At 38.7% G+C, this 20602-nt stretch overlaps 1 protein-coding gene across 2 annotated transcripts in view; it reads left to right on the forward strand.

Annotated features, from left to right (window-relative positions):
- Positions 1-7764: 7764 nt before the first annotated feature.
- The window catches only part of SEMA3C (semaphorin 3C), a 184429-nt gene continuing 171591 nt past the window's right edge, over positions 7765-20602 (forward strand). Inside the window, exons 1-2 of one of the 2 annotated variants that reach the window (XM_060107565.1) lie at positions 7765-8140; positions 10381-10521. In XM_060107565.1, the coding sequence (XP_059963548.1) occupies positions 10419-10521 (103 nt within the window). In that variant the 5' untranslated portion in view covers positions 7765-8140; positions 10381-10418. The remainder of the gene's footprint in view (positions 8141-10380; positions 10522-20602) is intronic. The other variant, XM_060107566.1, reaches the window with a different exon arrangement.

Below are 20602 nucleotides of genomic sequence, written 5' to 3' on the forward strand. Positions count from 1 at the left end.
TTGTCTTTCTGGTGGACAGGTCCACGTCTGGTGGTGTGTTTTGGGGTGCCTGTGGCCTTATTATGTTTTTAGGTAGCCTCTCTGCTAATGGGTGGGGTTGTGTTCCTGCCTTGCTAGTTGCTTGGCATAGGGTGACCAGCACTGTAGCTTGCTGGTCGTTGAGTGAAGTTGGGTGCTAATGTTGGGATGGAGATCTCTGGGAGACTTTCGCTGCTTGATATTATGTGGAGCTGGGAGGTCTCTTGTGGACTCGTGTCCTGAAGTTGGCTCTCCCACTTCAGAGGCACAGCACTGACTCCTGGCTGCAGCACCAAGAGCCTTTCATCCACCCGGCTCAGAATAACAGGTAGAAAAAGTAGAAAGAAAGAATTAGTAGAAGAAAGAAAGAGAGAGGGAAAGAAAGGAAGAAGGGGGCCTCCCTGGTGGCGCAAGTGGTTGAGAGTCCGCCTGTCGATGCAGGGGATACGGGTTCGTGCCCCGGTCTGGGAGGATCCCATATGCCGCGGAGCGGCTGGGCCCGTGAGCCATGGCCGCTGAGCCTGCGCATCCGGAGCCTGCGCGTCCGGAGCCTGTGCTCCTCAATGGGGGAGGCCACAACAGTGAGAGGCCCGCATACTGCAAAAAAAATAAATAAATAAATAAATAAATAAATAAATAAAAAAGAAAGGAAGAAGGGAAGGAAGGAAGGAAGGAAGAAAGAAAGGAGGGAGGGAGGGAGGAAGGATGGAAAGAAAGAAGGAAAGAAGGGAGGGAGGGAGGAATGAAAGCCAAAGGAAGAGTGAATGGAAGAAGGGAGGGAGGGAGGGAGGAAGGAAAGAATGAAAGAAAGACAGGAGGGAGGGAGGGAGGAAGGAAAGAAAAAGAAAGTGGAAAGAAGAAGGGTGGGAGGGAGGGAGGGAGGAAAGAAAAAGAAAGAAGGAAAGGAGGAGCAGAGGGAGGGAGCGAGGAAGGGAAGGTAGGAAAAAAGAAAGAGCAGGTAAAGTAAAATAGAATAAAGTATGAAATACAATAGTGTTATTAAAATTAAAAAGTAATTATTGAAAAAAAAATGGACCGATAGAACCCTGGGACATATGGTGGAAGCAAAGCTATACAGAGAGAATCTTACACAGAAGATTACACATACACATTCACAAAAAGAGAGCAGGGGGAAAAATTAAAAATCTTGCTCTCCAAGTCCACCTCCTCAATTTGGGATAATTCGTTGTAAAAAGAGGAAAAGGGCGAGAAGTCTGAAATCTTGCTCTCTAAGTCCACCTCCTTAATTTGGGATAATTCGTTGTAAAAAGAGGAAAAGGGGAGAAAGTCTTAAATCTTGTCCTCAAAGTCCACTTCCTCAATTTGGGATGATTCGCTGTCCATTCATGCACTCCACAGACGCAGGGCACATCAAATGGGCCATGGAGCTTTAATCCGCTGCCTCCGAGGCTGCACAGAGAGATTTCCCTGTCTCTGCTCTCAGAGCTCCTGGGTCTCAGCCTTGGACCTGGCCCCGCCTCTGCGCGTAGGTCGCCAGAGGGCGTCCGTTCTTCGCTCAGACAGGACGGGTTTAAAGGAGCCGCTGATTCGGGGGCTCTGGCTCACTCAGGCAGAGGGGAGGGAGGGGCGCGCAGTGTGGGGCGGGCCTGTGGCGGCAGAGGCCGGCGTGACGTTGCAGCAGCCCGTGGCGCTCCGTGCGCTTTCCCGGGAAAGCCTTCCCCTTGTCCCGGGACCCCGGCAGTGGCGGGGTGCACAGGCCCCCCGGAAGGTGGGGCGGACAGTGACCCGCGCTCGCACACAGGCCCCGCGGCGGCGGCGGCGGCAGCCCCAGCGTCCCACGCCCGTCTCCGAGGTCCGCGCCTTACCCGCGGCTCGCGCCTGTCTCCGGCGCTTCCCCAAGCAGCCCTCTTAATGCCCTCTCCTCGCGCACCAGGAAACAAAAGGGAAAAAAGTCTCTTGCCTCTTCGGCAGCTCCACACCCTTTCCCTGGACTCCCTCCGGGCTAGCCGTAGTGCACTAACCCTTCAGGCTCTCTTCCTGCCACCAGCCCCAGTCCTCTCCCTGCGCTCCGACTGAAAGCCGATACCCGAGCCTCAGCTCCCAGCCCCGCCCGCCCCGGCGGCCGAGCAGACAAGTCTCTCGGGCTGGTGTGTGCCTGAGGGCACCGATCCTCTGTGCCGGAATCTCTCCGCTTTGCCCTCCACACCCCTTTTGCTGTGCTCTCCTCCGCTACTCCGAAGCTTTCCCCCTCCGCCACCTGCAGTCTCCGCCCGCGAAGGGGCTTGTAGTGTGTGGAAACCTTTCCTCCTTCACGGCTCCCTCCCACTGGTGCAGGTCCCGTCCCTATCTTATTGTCTCTGTTTATTCTTTTTTTCTTTTGCCCTACCCAGGTATGTGGGGAGTTTCTTGTCTTTTGGGGGGTCTGAGGTCTTCTGTCAGCGTTCAGTAGGTGTTCTGTAGGAGTTGTTCCACGTGTAGATGAATTTCTGATGTATCTGTGGGGAGGAAGGTGATCTCCGCGTCTTACTCTTCCGCCATCTTCCTCCGGGTCCCCAAGATGAAATGTCTTAAGGACAGTCTCAGATTTCCTGCGATTGACCTATTTGTGGTATCATTTCTATGTCCCAGATTCTGGATTTTTAAAAAACTTACTTTTCCTGCTGTTTTTTGTTTTTGCTGTTTAATGAAGTCACAAAGTTTTCTAAGGCCATAGTTTTTCCTCTATGATCTTTACTTCAGTTTTTAAAAAAGCTGCATTAAGTGGTGAATATATTAAATTATTTAATTGATCCAAAGGTAAAAGAAGCCTGGAGGGAGAACCGGGAGGTTGTGCCGGGCTCCGTCCCTACTGCTTCCCCGTGCGGACCGGTGCACACACGTCCTCTCGCTGCCTCTGCTCTTGGAGGGGCAGCCCCTTCGGGCACTGAGCCCCCGTCTCAGTTGAGCACCACCCTGGGGGGGGGCTTGCCCCGGGCGCAGTCTCAAGTTGCTGCTGCCAAGCGCTGCTGCCGCCGCTGCAGGAAGAAGAGGTGGAAAGTCTAGTACACTTCTCATCTAAAATTCAGTGAGCCCATTGCAACAGACACAATCCATCAAAGGAAAAATATTTCACTGAAATGTACCCCAAGCTGCATATCTTGTGTTGCATTTGTTAAAAAAATGAAAATTGTATATCCTTCTTTAAAGTTATTAGATGTCACTTGAAATTTCAAAGCATTAAGTATCGTGACTAAAATTAAATAAGTATAATAAGTAGTTGATGCTTTTTAAATTTACTTCACAGTCTTCTCTATCTCCTAGAAATGACCGGTATAGATAACTTGGTCATATGATTTTCATTACGAGAATGCCTCTGCTAGGATGTGAAAGTTGTTTATACAATTTAATATTATACTTTCTAATCAACCACTCAAAGTCCATGAATAATAGAAAAATAGTAAAATCTGACGATGACATGGAAAAAGGCCTTTGACCAGGCTGAAGGACTGTAGATGGGAGTCAATTAGCTGTAACTAACAGTCCTGAATTAATTGCTCTAGCTGGTTATTATTTTTTGAGCCTCCTTACACACATATGACAATCAGAGGCACTTCCATGGGCCTCTCTTAGCTCTCCTGTGAGAATAGATATGGGAAAGGGTTTTATACTGTCAGGTAAAGAGAAAGAGAGACTTAGGTACAATAGATCCATCAAAGCGGTTTGCCTTTCTTAAAAGAAGTCTGACTGTGGGTGTGTGTGCATATATTCAATTAACAAACATTATTAAGTAACTATCACTTACTTTGCAACTGCAATTGTTTATATTGATAGTTAATCTCAAAGACAGATACTACTCCCCTCATGAGGTTTCCATGAAATATTCCAATAAGGGCAAAACAGAGTTCACATTTTACCCCTGTGATGAAAGTGTGAGTGATGACAACACTCTCTTACAACTTTGTCATGTGCACATAAAGAATAAAATAAAATCACTAACAGGCTCCTACTACTGAAATTCCTTACTATTCTAATTTTACATTTGAAATACGATAATACATAGACATTAGAGGCCACATGCTCTTATTTTGGTTGAGTTGGGAAATACAGCATTTTATTGTGTTTGAGAAGTTTAAAGGTATATAAAGTAATGTTGAAGAATTAAATTTCAAATTTTGTAAAAGCTTATACATTCATCTGGTTTAAAATTACAAAGGCAAAAAAGGGAAAACAACTAAAATTCTCTTTCTGGCCAGTTTCCCTCTCCAGTGCAAACTGTCACCAGTTTATTTTGTTCAGTGCCAGGGACTGTACAATTTGAGAAGCCTAGGGTCTAGTACATATCAAAAGAGAAAGAGGGCTTCCCTGGTGGCACAATGGTTGAGAGTCCGCCTGCCGATGCAGGGGACACGGGTTCGTGCCCCGGTCCGGGAAGATCCCACATGCCGCGGAGCGGCTGGGCCCGTGAGCCATGGCCGCTGAGCCTGCGCGTCCTGAGCCTGTGCTCCGCAATGGGAGAGGCCACAACAGTGAGAGGCCCGTGTACCGCAGAGAAAAAGAAAAAAAAAAAGAGAAAGAGATCAAGGGTCAGGGATATAGATTAGCAATGGGTTAAGAATGAAAGTAGAGATACACTCATCTTATTGAAAAATAAGGAATGATTTTAATAGAGGAAATACTAAAGCCTATCATCCATGCAGATAACAATTCCACAACAGATTTCTAGACCAGACCTGTTTGACCGGCTTGCTCTCAGACCAACTAAGGTAAACCAAGGAGAAGTAAGGCTGATGTGAACAATGTAAATAACCATTTGAAGTACAAACTTTCTAAAGGTATAGTTCAGGAGGTTTAAAAGGCTGTCATCTGGAATTTGAGAAAAGGAGGAAGATAGGAGAGAGGAGAGGTAAAGAGGAGAGGAGAATTAAAGAGAAGAAGCAAGTGTAACAGTTGCTCAGGTTCATACTGAAAAAAATGAAATGATGAGTCAGTCATGCCCAGTTTCTCTTTCTAGTCCAATATTTACTATCCATGTGACTTTGGGCAAACCTTCAATGTTCTCATATGTAAAATAGTAACTTCATTTAAGAATGCTGTTCATATAATATGCAAAATGACTAGAATATACATGAACTATCTTCTCCTGGGACAAATACTAGTTATAACTAATAAGAGGACAACTTTCAATCTCTGAAGGACTGAGATTCTCGATGTAAAGTTTATTTATATAGTTCATCTGTATGATGGAGAAAATCTGAAAATAATCTATTTTCTTTAAATTTGAAATAAGAGAATTCATAGCTGTACAACTCATTAAAAAAAAAAGATGAGTACATTACTCAAAATCAGTCCAAGAGTTTAAGTTAAATAGTATGTTTTAGGACCACCAAAAATATAAAATATTAAAAAATAAGGTCACTATACTTCAGTAGAGAAACTTCAGTGTACAAGGTTCTATAACATTTCTATAACATCTCAATGAGAGTGATTCTAGTATTTTAACTTGGATTTTTTTTCCCAAGATATTTTGATGAGGGCTAAATTTGTAATTAGTAGCCTCAAAATTTAATTGTGTCATTACTCTTGTACATCCATGTAGTGTCCACCTTTCCCAAATTAGCTTACACAATTAGCTCATGTTGTTTCCCACCTGTAAGGACAGAGTCAAAGACTGCATGGGAGAAAAGTAGCACTGGCCAGCAGTGTTTCTTATATAAGTCCTGTCAAGGTGTTTTAGGCTCCTAAGCAGTTTGGAGAAAGGGGAGCAGGGATAAATCTCGCTATGGGCACTTAGTGCCACTCTTAAAATTTCACTATATGGCCCAAGTTTCAATCAAACATGAGAAGTAATTGCGTCCTTGTGCTTGAATCTGCCTTGGCTAATGCCTATCAATATTTTCATGACTCATTTTGAGGCGTGGCCAATGGTAATTGTCTGAGTACTAAGCAAATAGCATTCAGTGTCTCAGTACTAGGCAAATACAATTCAATTAAATGCATAGAAAAGAAGTTATTCAAGAAAGATAGAGGGAATTACAGCACAAGTTTCGTAGACTGTGGTTAAATCTAAGCTATTTGTCACACTTTCTTAAAGCCTTTTGAGTATATATGAGAGATTGAGATAATGCTTTGGGTTTTTGCAAATTGAGTTTGGTAGTATACTCCCCTGTAAAACACCATTTGACATGCATTTTACCTTGCATGTCTTCGTCTCAGTTCCCTGAAACTGAAAAATAAATGTGTAAATATATTCTACTTTACATGGATTTACAGATTAATCAGTGTCTAATGACTCCACATTTTGAAATTAAGAATTACATAATTTGTTGAAGCTCACAGCATTCTTCTTCCTTAATGACTTATTCCCTGTCTTCCTAATTTACAAATGCTGACTCAGGCATCAGTAGGAAGATAATAGCGGTCAGTATAACTTGGGTCTTAATCAGTTTCAGAAGTATTTCAGAGAAAACCATGCATAGTGCTTACTCATGTTTGCATCTGGTTTTTTGATACTGTCAGATGTTTTGTGGGTTAAATTCATTATTACAAGCTTATGTCAAGGAGCTACTCACATTTTTATTGCACTAATTATCACAAAAATAATTTAACTGTATTAGATTTTTTTAAAAGAACACATCCACTGAATTGGAAATTTCTTTCATAAACATAGTTGTGTTTGAAGATAATATTGGCCCTGGAATATAATTTTTGAACACTTAAATTTGCATTCTTATTTGACATGATCCCTTCATATCTCAGCTATACACAAAGAGTTAGGGACATGACTTATGTCGACATAACAAGTGGTGCTTAGATACATGAAAGATATGTCTTCATCACTTCTTCACTTCCTCCTACCTGAGATTTAGTTCAGCTGTCCCACTCCATCAACGATTTTGCACTCTCAGAAGTGTTTTCTATGATAGTTTATAAGAATTTAGTGATCTGCTTTACTTCATAAAGAAAATTATGAGGAACAAGGTGGAGAAATTACACTCCATGTTCCCTCTGTATAGTGACATCTGCTGGGCTGTAGCCCACAGTGATTTTTAAGCAAGTACCTGCTCATTTTATGGAGGTCGAAGCTCATTTCTCCCGAAGTTCAAACATGTAGCTCATTGTGATCCGGAGAAATAATTTTCACTTAAACATCAAAGTCGTTCCAGAGTTTAACAAGTTTACCTGAAAGTAGTGCTGAAATATACCCCCTGAGGCCTAGATTTGTAAACCTCTATCTGTTGGCATAGTTCAGAACAGCCTTCCTCTACAAAACTGTGAAATAATTTCTTGTAATAATGTTTTGGTAATATCTGGGAGGGTAGAGGTAGAGTATTGTATTATGAGTCAACGTGGTGAGGTCAACAGGGTTACTGCCTTTCGGACATTAAGGAAACACAATAGGAAACAATACCCATTAAAAGGATAAACTTCTGCGATGAGGCTGTTGGTTTATCTCGACCGGTTTTAGAAAATTTTCTACGGGAAAAGGACGAGACTCATGCCCTTTTAAAAACGCATCTCTTTGCCTTAAAAGGATTTAGTGATCCTTCTCTTGCAAAAGCTGCTTTGCACTTTGATATTTAAGGCCAAGCTTCATCTTGAATGCCTTCCAAGAGCAGCCGGTAACAAACAAAAACCTTGGAGCACACCCTGTTAAGTTGTTCACTCCACTGCAGAGCGCGAAAGCAGCAGAGGTGTTCGGTTCGTCCCCCAGATTGCTGCGTCGCATTCCTGTATCTCTAGGGCGGCTTGTCCTGGGGTCGGCCCCGCCCTGGCGGCTCCCTGCCACCCTCTCGCGGGCGCGCTCTGGGTGGGGCCTCGCGGCGGGTGGAGATGCGGCCGAGTGTGCTGGGCGGGTGAAGCGAGCCGGCTGGGCGGCGCGCCGGGGCAGCCAGAGCCGCGCGCCGCGTCGCTGTAATCGGACACCAGAGCGCTCGCCCTATGCGCCGGCCACTTTCCATTCACTCCGTAGTGCTTGATTGAGCGACGCAGAGCAGGGCTCCCGGTGCCGCGCCACTGCAACGCTGAGGATTCCTTTACAAAGAAACTCAGAGGACCGGGAAGAAAGAATTTCACCGCTGGGACGCCCTAGAAATTACGGTCTTTGGGGAAAAGGACTACAAACACGCGGATCCAAAGCTGTAGCAAACTGACGACTTTTCCGTGCTGATCTCGTCCCACATCGGTAAGCTGGATTCGTTTTTTTCAGCATTACAAATTTAGAAAAATATAACTTTTGGGTCTGTGTATAGACTTTTCACATATCGGTGTGCTCAGGTCTGGATATTTTCTTAAGAGCGCATGCAGTTTGTCATGGAAGTGTTTCCCTTGCTGAGAGCCCGGCTGGAATTGTTTCTTTAGGTTGTGACACCTGCGGAGAGTTTAACGCTGAGTATTTCCCTGCCTTCTTAGGCAAAATTACTCGAGAGGATTTTACAAAAGAGTCCTTTTCTTACGTGTTATTAGTGTTCAATCAGTACAAGTGAAAACAACAAGCAGCATGTCTTAAGTGTTTGAGTTAAAGGGAAGAAGTCGTAAAATATGAGGGGCGGGGGCGTGTATGAGACACTCGGCTTTCAGTCCCTTCTCAACTCTAGGTTGGCTTGAAATCACATTGCTCTGTATATTCACTCCACTTGACCTGTCATTTCATCTCCAATATTGTTCTTTGCAATTTGTGGCATATGTAGCTCTCGTGGAGGCGTATCAGATAAGATATTGTTAATAGCAATATGTAGAAATGCGTGATTATTATCAGCCTGCTTAATAAAGAGACAAAGTTTAGGCATATTTATAGCTTTGTGGGCGGGGGGGGGAGACTTTATACATAAAGTCAACAAAACCAGGGAGTAAATTACTAAGGGAAAGTCACCCTATAAAATCAATTTTCTTCTAAGTTAATTTAGGGATGACAAGGTGAAGAGGTTGTGGAAGCAGGAAGAAAGTGTTTCTTTTGAAAATTACCAACACAAACATCTCTAGGGTTTCCTCCATCTGTGTGGTAAAAGAAGCATACAACTTTGTTTCTGCCTCTTATAACATATGTACAACCTAGGAAATCAACTTATAATTTTTGTTTACAATGGCATGTTCGGTTTAACTGTTCCTTTGCTTCTGTATTACTAAAGCTTTTCTATTGCTTCTGTTACTTTTCAAATTTTAGTGGCATTACTTTATTGAATAAAATTAGTGGTAAATTTTTAATTTTAAAAGCCACATAATATTGAAGATCAGTATTGTTGTAACCTGTAAAAATAAATTTCTAGATTAAACTCTGTCATGTCATCTTATTGTGTAATTGTGGTAGATTCAAAATGATGGGGTTTCTTTTATGGTCCTGAGTTTATTTTGCATATTGTGGCCACTAGAGCCCCTATAGATATGAAGTTACACATTACCTGATCTTTGTTATTCAGCCATTGGTTAATAGCATGTATCAATTTTATAGCTATAGTTTCAAACAGTAATACCTGTCTCTCTGATTTATCTTTTGACATTTTGACAGCCCGCTTTCTAGTCGATTTATTTTAAATATGCATTGAGGGATATATGGTTCACTGGATTGCTCACCACTAAGTCATTGGTTTGAATTTGGCACAAATCCATGGTTACCTCATCTACATCATCTATATAAACTGGCAGATAACTAATTCCAGTGATCAAGGATTGAGCACTAGTAGATCTCTGTGTAGAAATATCATTTCAGAGATGGTTCCTCCAAAAGAGCTAATGAATGTGTGGAAGTGAATGTTCATGTGGGATTTTCCTACTGCTACTATATTTACGGTAGAAAGAGAAGTTTTCATCCACTAATACCTATTTGCACCATTCTCAAGTCTTTTCAATGTAATGTGTTTTTTTTTTGTTTGTTTGTTTGTTTGTTTTCTTTTTGCGGTATGTGGGCCTCTCACTGTTGTGGCCTCTCCCGTTGCGGAGCACAGGCTCCGGACGCGCAGGCCCAGCGGCCATGGCTCACGGGCCCAGCCGCTCCGCGGCATATGGGATCCTCCCAGACCGGGGCACGAACCCGTATCCCCTGCATCGGCAGGCGGACTCTCAACCACTTGCGCCACCAGGGAGGCCCTGTAATGTGTTTTTTAAAGAGAAGAACAAATTTAAATATCGGCTTTTCCTTTGGGAATCAGTAACTTTTTCCTGGCTGCCTTGTTTAATATTAGCATTATTTTGCTGGAAGATGAAATAATTTCACTTTTAACAAAGACACAAATAAAATCAAATCCAAATTTTCACATCTAAGAAACAGTCACAGCACCTCCTACTGTTTGCATGACTGTAAAAGTTCAGCTGTGTCTTTGTGAATACAGTGCTCTGTCTAGATTGCTTGTTTCGTGTGTGTGTGTGGGGGGGGGTGTGCTCCTAAAATGTGAAGTGAAATATAACGAACTTGTTATCTTTATTTTCAAGGTATTTTCCCTTGGATATTAACTTGCAAACCTGAAGAAATGGCATTCCAGGCAATTTGGGTCCTGGTTGGAGTATTTGTTTGTTCTACCTGTGTAAAAGGATCATCTCAGCCCCAAGCAAGAGTTTACTTAACATTTGATGGTAAGAAAGTTGATAAACACTCTGAGGATAATGTTATTTGAAGTCTTTTTTTCTTATCCAGATTCAAAAATTACTAAAGATAGTAAAATATTATTGAGTATTGATTAGCTTTAAAAGTATCTAGTGGACAGCTTTTTGGATGACAGCTATTTTAAATTATTGGTTAATAGACAAAAGCCTCTATTGCATTTGTTTATGAAAATGCTTGAAATATATTCTGCCCTTTCTGAAGTTTCTTCTGTGTTTGCATGCACATGTATGAGGAGATGGTGAAGAACTCAAAGCCTAAGATCTTTGATCTTAGTAGTCATTTGGCTTTGTTGAGGAACACCCCTTAAGTGCTAATCCTCATCAGCAGAAAGAGCTATGCAGGTTTAATTACTGAAATTTTTTCTAATACAATTTGGGCCTTAGCCTCAAAACTGGTCTCTCCATACATTGTTCTACTGGTGTTTCTTCTATTTCTGTGAGGAGCTCCTGAGGTTGGCAAAGTCTCCTAATTAATTGAAAAGGACCTAAAAGAATAGTTGGAAATATTGCAATATTTTGATTGCTGTTGTATGCAGATGTTCTCTTCAGAAGCTTAGGGAAACGAGTGTGATTTCAAATTTTCACAAACATGAAAGGCTTAAGGTCCTCTGAGGGTATGGTTTGCCAAATGTGCGAATGAGCTTTAATGTATATAGTTCAAATGACTTGTAGATGGATGATTTTGGTCAGTCACGTAACACGTACTAATTGGACAGATGGAATAAGAAATGGATCAGGAAGATCATCCTGCCAGTTAGGGTCATTTATATTTTTATTACTTCTTTCAGCTCTGTCTCTGCATAAACCTCAGTGTCACTGGGCATATTTTCATTCATTTGAGAAATAGTATACTCTCAAGCCTTATATAGCAGGATGTCTTTGAAACTCTATCTTGAATGTCAAACAGCAGTATGACTGACACTTATCATTCAAATGGCTATCTTTTTCTCTTTCTTTCTTAAATCACCAAGTGCTTTCCCCAAGGTCATCATAAGCACTGAAGGGGCCGTATTTAGAACTTAGAGTGTGTGAGCTTCTACTTATTTCCTTAGCTTCTGAGTTAGGTATTCCCCTCAAAAACCCATGGCTATCCAGTTAAGTTGGGAAGAAAGGAAAATCAGACCTTTGAAGTATCTTTTTTTTTTTTTAATTACTAACAAATTTTGCAGTCTGCTAACACCTTTTCTCCCAAGTTGAGAACTATGAATTACCTAATCAAATAAAAAAGAAAGGCATTAAGGAACAGTACAATTTCTCCCCAGTTTTCTGTATTTCTCTCAGCATATAGGAAGATGGAGTGGTCTCATAGATGAGGTATCTAAACTTGCTCTGTCTATTACATCGAAACTTATTGAACTTCTTTTAACTGAAACTTAAACGAAAATATGTAAATATTAAAAGCAAGTGTGTCAGGAGATAATTCATCAAGTCTGTGTTTGAAAAGACAATTACAATTTACCTTTTACAGAGGAAATTAAGTAATACAATCTTTTAAAACCAAACTTCAATACCATGTAGGACAGTGACTGCTATTTACAAAGTGACTAGAAATTATGATGGGCTTTTTAAACTTCTGCATATCCAAAATTTTAAATGCTCTTAATCTCAAAATAGATTCTTATAGAATAATACCTTAATTTATAACATATGCAGAATACAGCATGATTAGATAAGCTAATGATCTGAAAGTCTTATAATTCCTATTTTATTCTTCCCAAGAGTCTTACTAGGAAATAATTGGAGAGATAGAATTCACTTAATTTGAATACTGTTTTAAAGAGATATATCAACAAGCATAACGAAATGCCACGATTTCTAAATTAATACCAAAAAAACTCCAAAACTGAACTGTATAATAGACAAAGTATCATTGGAAAAGTACCTTGAGCAAAACCAATTGTTAAAATGTATATATTTTAATCATAAATTCATAGTAATTTTCTTAAGAGATTTGACAGTGAACCTGCTTGAGATCCTGTTCCAAATTTCTTATCACTTAAAGTGCCTCTTTGATCTTATTATGACTTCTCTGAGTAGTGCACTGAATAGGTTACTAAATTTCTTCCAAAATGGTTTAGTCTTAACATCAAAATATAGAATTTTGTAACAGGGTTGACATACATATGAATATATGTTAATTTAAATATATACAAATCTATACTTTCATTTATTTCATATTTAAAATTTTCTGAGTGACACATTAGAAGAATCCTCTCAGTCTTGTCTTACTGTCCAATTATGAATCACAGTCAGTTTAAAGGTGTGTGAAATAAGAGATCTCTTCTCCCATCCAAATTCCATCCCTTCTTGTGGTGGTGATAACATTTGGGAAACAATGATTTACAGATTTGCCTTCCCTATTCATCTAGTGCAAGGCCAACCAGATGGTCATCACTACTATGGGAGAATGTACTTCAGGTGTTATTAATTAGTTACATTTGTGCTAGATAAATCTTGCATGTTAAAAGAACTGTGACTCGAGCTTCCCTGGTGGTGCAGTTGTTGAGGGTCCGCCTGCGGATGCAGGGGACACGGGTTCGTACCCCGGTCTGAGAAGATCCCACATGCCACGGAGCGGCTGGGCCTGTGAGCTATGGCCGCTGAGCCTGCGCGTCTGGAGCCTGTGCTCCACAACGGGAGAGGCCACAACAGTAAGAGGCCTGCGTACCGCAAAAAAAAAAAAAAAAAAAGAACTGTGACTCCTATTAGATATTGTGTTTCATAATTTTTATAATTCTTATTTTATGCCATATACCTTTTCAAATGAATAAAAAGTTCATGCAAATTATTTTTGTTTGAGTTGAATTTTTCTTGAAAAAATTCCAATTGTTTGACAAATTCACATTTCATAACATTATTGTATTTTTTTTCCAGAAAACCTTTAAGATCAATAAGGGTCATAAGGAAAGGCAAGGCTATGTATATAAATAGACAAAACTTGTTTTGCTTGCTAATATACAAAGGAAATCATTGTTGAAAAGATTCTACTTTATCAAGAAGAAATTTTAGCATGTAATCTTTTACAAAATCAGGAATAAATACTCCATAATTTGACAGAAGATATCGGTTGCTTGTAATTTTAAGAAAAGGTGCTGAGCTTCAGAAAAAATGGAAATATTGTCTATATTTGAATAGATATGAAATTTGATGACTGCTTTAAATGTGTTAAATATTGTTTCTATTTAAAAATGAGATAGATTCTTTTCTCTTTTGTTTACATTTTTACTGAGGTATAATTGACATATAACATTGTATTAGTTTTAGATGTACAACGTAATGTTGTGATATTTGTATGCACTGCAGAATGGTTACTGCAACAGGTTGTTACCATATGTCATTGTAGAAAGTTCCAAAAATTATTTTTCGTGTGATGAGAACTTTAAGATTTGCTTTCTTAGCAACTTCCAAATACAGTATTATTAATTTAGTCACCATGCTGTATATTATATCCCCATAACATATTTATTTTATACCCAGAAGTTTATATCTTTTGACCCCTTCACCAATTTTGCCCACCCCCCACTCCCTGCTTCTGGAAGCACCAATCTGTGTTCTTTATCTAAGGCTTGGACTTTTTTTTTAAGATGCCATATATAAATTAGATCATACAGTTTTTGTCTTTGTCTGACTTATTTCACTTAGCATAATGCCCTCAAGGACCATCCATGTTGTTGCAAATAGCAAGATTTCATTATTTTTTGTGGGTGAATAATATTCCTTTGTATATGCATACCATATCTTCTTTATCCATTCATCCATTGACCGCAGCTTAGGTTGTTTCCATATCTTGGCTACTTTAAATAATGCTGCAATGAACTTGGGTGTTCATATATCTTTTGAGTTAGGGTTTTCATTCTCTTTGGATAAATACCCAGAAGTGGAATTACTGAATCATATGGTAATTCTATTTTCAATTTTTTGAGGAACCTCCCCACTGTTTTCTATAGTTGCTGCAGCAATTTACATTCCCACCAACAGTGCACAAGGGTTCCCTTTTCTTCATGTTCTCGCCAACATTTATTTCTTGTCTTTTTGTTGGTAGCCATTCTGACAGGTATGGTCTAAGGTGAGCCATCTCATTGTGATTTTGATTTGCATTTCCCTGAAGATGAGTGATGTGGAGTATCTTTTCATGTGCCCCTTGGCCATTTGTATGACTCTTTGGAAAATATTTATTCATATCTTCTGCCCATTTTTTAGTCAAATTATTTGTAATTTTGCTATTGAGTTGTATGAGGCCTTTATATATTGTGGGTAACACCCCTTATTGTATATATAATATGTTTTGCAAATATATTCTCCCATTCAGAAGGTTGCCTTTTTATTTTGTTGGTGGGTTCCTTTGCTGTGCAGCAGCTTTTTACTTTGATATAGTTCCATTTGTTGATTTTTGCTTTTGTTGCCTTTGCTTTTGGAGGCAGACCCAAAAAATCATCGCCAAGACTGATGTCAAGGAACTTATTTCCTATGTTGTCTTCTAAGAGTTTTTTGTTTCTGGTCTTACTTTTAAATCTTTAATCCATTTGGAGTACATTTTTGTGTATGCTATAAAATAATAGTCTGGATTCTTTTTTTTTTTTTTTTTTTTTTTTTGCATTGGGCTGTCCAGTTTTTCCAACACCATTTATTGAGGAGGCTGTCCTTTCCCCACTGTATATTCTTAGCTTCTTTGTTGTAAATGATTGACCGTGTATGCTTGAGTTTATTTCTGGGCTCTGTGTTCTGTTACATTTACCTATGTGTCTGTTTTTATGCCAATACCATACACTTTTGATTACTACAGCTTTGTAATATAGTTTGAAATCAGGGCGCATCATATCCCAACCTTATTCATCTTTCTCAAGATTGCTTGGCTATTCAGGGTCTCTTGTGGTTCCATACAAATTTTGGAATTGTTTGTTCAATTTCCATGAAAGACATCATTGGAATTTTGATAGGGACTGCATTGAATCTGTATATTGCTTTGGGTAATATGGACATTTTAACTGTATTAATTCTTCCAATGCATAGGCACAGAATGTCTTTTCATTTCCATGTTTCTTCTTCAGTTTCTTTCAGTATATAGTTTTCAGTGTACAGGTCTTTCACCTCTTTGGTTAAATTTATTCCTAGGTATTTACTCTTTTTTTTCCTTTTAAATAAACTTTACTGTTAGAAGAGTTTTAGATTTACAGAAAAATTAAGAAGGTAGTACAGGGAGCTACCATATACCCTACACCCAGTTTCCTCTCTTGCTAACATCTTATATTAATATGGTACATTGGTTACAATTAATAGACCAATATTTATATATTGGTATTAAATAAAGTCCACTTTTTTAGACTTCCTTAGTTTTCACCTAATGTCCTTTTTCTGTTCCAGGATCCCATCCAGGATAGCACATTACATTTAGTTATCATGTCTTACTCAGCTCCTCTCATATCTGCTTTTCAAAGCAAAACAAAGAGAAGCTCCTCCATGGTTCCTGTGGTAAATTAGTCTCTCCTGCTTCTGTCTTTGGTCTTGGGCCATGCACAACTAAAAGTTTAATATTTAAGGCATTCTTCCTGATGCTGGTTTTTGTAAGAACAGAAAATAATGGGAAACAGTAATATTCTAACACTTAAAAATTCATAGCACCAATGTAGGTGCTGAATACATACTTCACTGAGTTTATCTAGTGATCCAGTGAGGTAATGTGTATGGAGCCTTCCAAAGCCGCAGTCTGTGCTTTCATTGATGATAGAAGTGGGGATCCTCCCTTGCTGTCTTGGTCCTCCAAATTTCTTTACAAGTATGAGTGGCTATGCAACTCAAGTTTAGTCAATGTGATATAAGAGAAAGATACTAGGTAAGGTTTATATAATGCACAAACTCACCGGCATTCATTTGGCCCTTTATCCTTTGCCCTAATCCATGATTCCTATCTGGAATATCAAAAATGTTTTTGATTAATAGAAATTGATTTTGTACCCTGAAAATTTACTGAGTTTATTAGTTTTAACTGTTTTTTTACGAAGTCTTATGAATTTCTATATATATAATCATGTTGTCCACAAATAGTGACAGTATTACTTCTTCCTTTCCAATTTGGATGTCTTGTATTTCTTTTTCTCTCCTAATTGCACCGGCTAGGACTTCCAATATTATGTTGAATAGAAGTGGCAAGAGTGGGCATCCTTGTCTTGTTCCTAATCTTAGAGGAAAAACTTTCAGCTTTTCACCATTGAATATGAGGTTACCTGTGGGTTTGTCATATAGGGTGCTTATCATGTTGAAGCATGTTCCCTCTATACCCCCTTTTTTGAGTTTTTATTGTGAAGGAAAGTTGAATTTTGTCAAATGCTTTTTCTGCATTTATTTGAGACAATCGTGATTTTTCTCCTTCATTTTGTTAATGTGGTATATTATGTTGATTAATTTGCAGATGTTGAACCATCTTTACATTCATAGAGTAAATCCCACTTGATCATGGTGTACGCTCTTTTTAGTGTATTGTTGAATTCTGTTTGCTAATATTTTGTTGAGGATCTTTGCACCTATGCTTATCTGGAATATTGGCCTGTAATTGGTGTGTGTGTTTGGTGTCCTTTACTGGCTTTGGTATCAGGGTAATGCTGGCCTCATAAAATGAGTTTGGAAGCATTCCCTCCTCTTCAATTTTTTGCAAGAGTTTTAAGAAGGATAGATATTAAATCTTTTTTGAATGTTTGGTAGAATTCACCAGAGAAGCCATCTGGTCCTAGACTTTTGTTTGTTGGGACATTTTCAATTACTGATTCAATCTCTTTATTAGTAATTGGTCTATTCAGATTTTCTATTTCCTCATCATTGAATCTTGGCAGATCGTATGCTTCTAGAAACTTATCCACTTCTTCTGGGTTGTCAAATTTGTTGATGTTTAATTGTTCATATTAGTCTTTTATGATTCCTTGTATTTCTGTGATTCCTTGTATTTCTGTAAAGTCTCCTTTTTCGTTTCTGATTTTATTTATTTGGACCCTCTCTCTTTTTCTCTTTGGTGCATCAAAAAAAATTTGTTTATCTTTTCAAAGAACCAGATCTTAGTTTCATTAATCTTTTCTGTTGTCTTTTAGTCTCTGTTTAATTTATTTCCACACTGATCTTTATTATTTCCTCCCTTTTCCTAATTTGGGCTTCATTTATTCTTCTTTTTCTAGTCCATTTAAATGTAAAGTTAGATGGTTTATTTGATATTTTCTTGTTTCTCGAGGTAGGCCTGTATCACTATGATTCTCTCTTACAACTGTTTTTGCTCTATCACATAGATTTTGGTGTGTTGTATTTCTTGTGTTCCATTTTCATGTGTCCCAAGGTATTTTTTGATTTCTCTTTTAATTTCTTCATTGACCCATTGGTTGTTCAGTAGCATGTTGTTTAATCTCCACATATTTGTGGGGTTTTTTCCCTTTTTTTTCTTGTAATTGATTTCTAGTTTTATACTATTATAATCAGAAAAGATGCTTGAATTGACTTCAGTCTTCTTAAATTCATTGAGACTTGTTTTATGACCTCACATATGATCTAACCAAGGAAAATATTCCATATGTACTTGAGAAGAATGTATATTCTGCTGCTTTTGGATGGAATGTTCTGTATACATCTGTTAAATTTTTCTGGTCTACTGTGTTATTTAAGACTGATGTTCTGTTAATTTTCTGTCTGGATGATCTATTCATTGATCTTAGTGAGGTGCTAAAGTCCGCTGCTATTATTATACTGCTGTCATTTTCTCCCTTTAGATCTGTTAATATTTGCTTTATATATTGAGGTACTCTTATTTTGGGTGCACAAATACTTACAAATGTATATCTTCTTGTTGGTTTAACCCCTTTATCATTATGTAATGACCATCTTTGGGGTTTTTTTTACATTATTTGTTTTAAAGTCTATTATGTTTGATATAAGTATAGCTACCCCATCTTTCTTTTGGTTTTATTTGCATAAAACATCTTTTTTCATCCCTTAACATTTATTCTACGTATGTCCTTACGTCTGAAGTGAGTCTCTTGTAAGAAGCATGTAGATGGGCCTTGTTTTTTAATCCATTCAGCCACTCTGTCTTTTGATTGTAGAATTTATTCCCTTTACATTTAAAGTAATGTTTAATAGATATGTACAAATTTGCTAATTGTTTTTTTTGGCTGTTTTGTAGTTCTTCTCTGCTCCTTTCATCTTCTCTTACTCTCTTCCCTTGCGTTTTGATGACTTTCTTTAGTGTTATGCTTAGATTTTTTTCTCATCTTTTGTGTATCTACTATAGATTTTTGCTTTGTGGTTACCATGAGGCTCACATATAACAGCTTATATACATAATAGTCTACTCTAAGTTGAAAACAAGTTAAATTTGAATGCATTCTAGAACTGTATACTTTTACTCCCCTGACCATCTTTTATGTTTTTGATTTCACATTTTACATCTCTTTAGTTTATGTATCCCTTAATTAATTATAGTTATAGTTATTTTTACTACTTTTGTCTTTTAACCTTCACACTAGCTTCATAAGTGATTAATTCACTACCTTTACTATATAGTTACCTTTACCAGTGAGATTTTTATTATCATATGTTTTCTTCTTACTAATTGGTACCATTTCTTTTCAGCTTAAAAAAGTCCCTTTAACTTTTCATGTAAGGCCAGTTTACTGGTTATGAACTCCTTTAGCTGCTTCTTGCCTGGAAAACTTTATGACTCCTTCAATTCAGGATGATAAACTTGTGGGGTAAAGTATTTTTGGTTGGAAGTTTTTCCTTTCAGCACCTGGGATATATCATGCTATTCCCTCTGTCCTGCCAAGTTTCTGCTGAAAATTCTGCTGATAGTCTAATGGGGGTTCCCTTATATGTAACAAGTTGTTTTTTTTCTCTTGCTGTTTTTAATATTCTTTCTCAATCTTTAAATTGTGACAGTGTAATTATGATGTGTCTTGGTGTGGATCTCTTTGGGTTCTTCTTATTTGGAACTTTCTGGGATTCCTGGATCTGGATTCTGTTTCCTTTCCCAGGTTAGGGACATTTTCAGCCATTATTTCTTCAAATAAATCTTCTGTCTTTTTTCTCTCTCTTCTCCTTCTGGGACCCCTATAAGGCAAATGCTGTTTCTCTTTATGTTGTCCTATAGGTCCTGTACACTATCTTAACTTTTTTAAATTCTTTTTTTCTTTTGCTGCCCTGTTTGTGTGAATTTCCACTGCCCTGTCTTCCAGATTACTGATTCTTCTGTTTCTTCTAGTCTGCTGTTGAACCCCTCTAGTGTATTTTTCAGTTCCGTTTTTGTATTCTTCAATTCTGAGACTTCTGTTTGGTACTTTCTTATCTTTTGTGTATTTGTTCAAGTTCTCACTGTGTTCATCCAGTCTTCTCCCAAATTCAATGAAAATCTTTATGACTAGTACTTTAAACTGTTTATCAGATAAATTACTTGTCTTCATTTAATTCAGATTTTTTCTGAGGTTTTATTTTGCTCTTTGTTTGGAATATATTCTTGTTTCCTCGTTTTGCTTGACTCTCTATATTTGTTTCTATGTATTAGATGAAACAGCTACCTCTCTCAGTCTCAAAGGAGTGGTCTTATGTAGGAGATGCACCTTGTTGTTCAACCTTGCAGTAACTTTTGCTTGTCTCTCAAACCTTTGTGGTTGTCTAAGCAGCCTGATTTATTTTTGGTATGTCACAGATATTGAGGGTGTACCAAGCCCCGTCAGTGTTCCATAGGGAGGGATCTCAGAGAACACCTAGTTTCAGGCTGATTGGAAAGAATACCCTCAGGTAGCAGCTTTTATAGTATGCAAATATATACGGCTCTGTGGGACCACAAATGTAAGCCCTGCTGTCTTCCAGATCAGGTGATGTGGAGGTGTCCCCTGGATGACAGTTGCAAAACTCAGGGCTCCAGACAAGTGTATAAACTCCTTTCTGGGAGGCACCAGTGAGCTGTAGTGAGGCCAAGGGAGGAGAATACAATGATGGCATTCCTTATCCTACATTCCCTGAGAGCACTTCCATAGCTTCTAGGTGTGTGGCAAACCTTAAGTTTCCCCTTCAGGTTGAA

Source organism: Mesoplodon densirostris, chromosome 9 (genome assembly GCF_025265405.1).
Source record: "Mesoplodon densirostris isolate mMesDen1 chromosome 9, mMesDen1 primary haplotype, whole genome shotgun sequence".
Taxonomy (NCBI): Eukaryota; Metazoa; Chordata; class Mammalia; order Artiodactyla; family Ziphiidae; genus Mesoplodon; species Mesoplodon densirostris.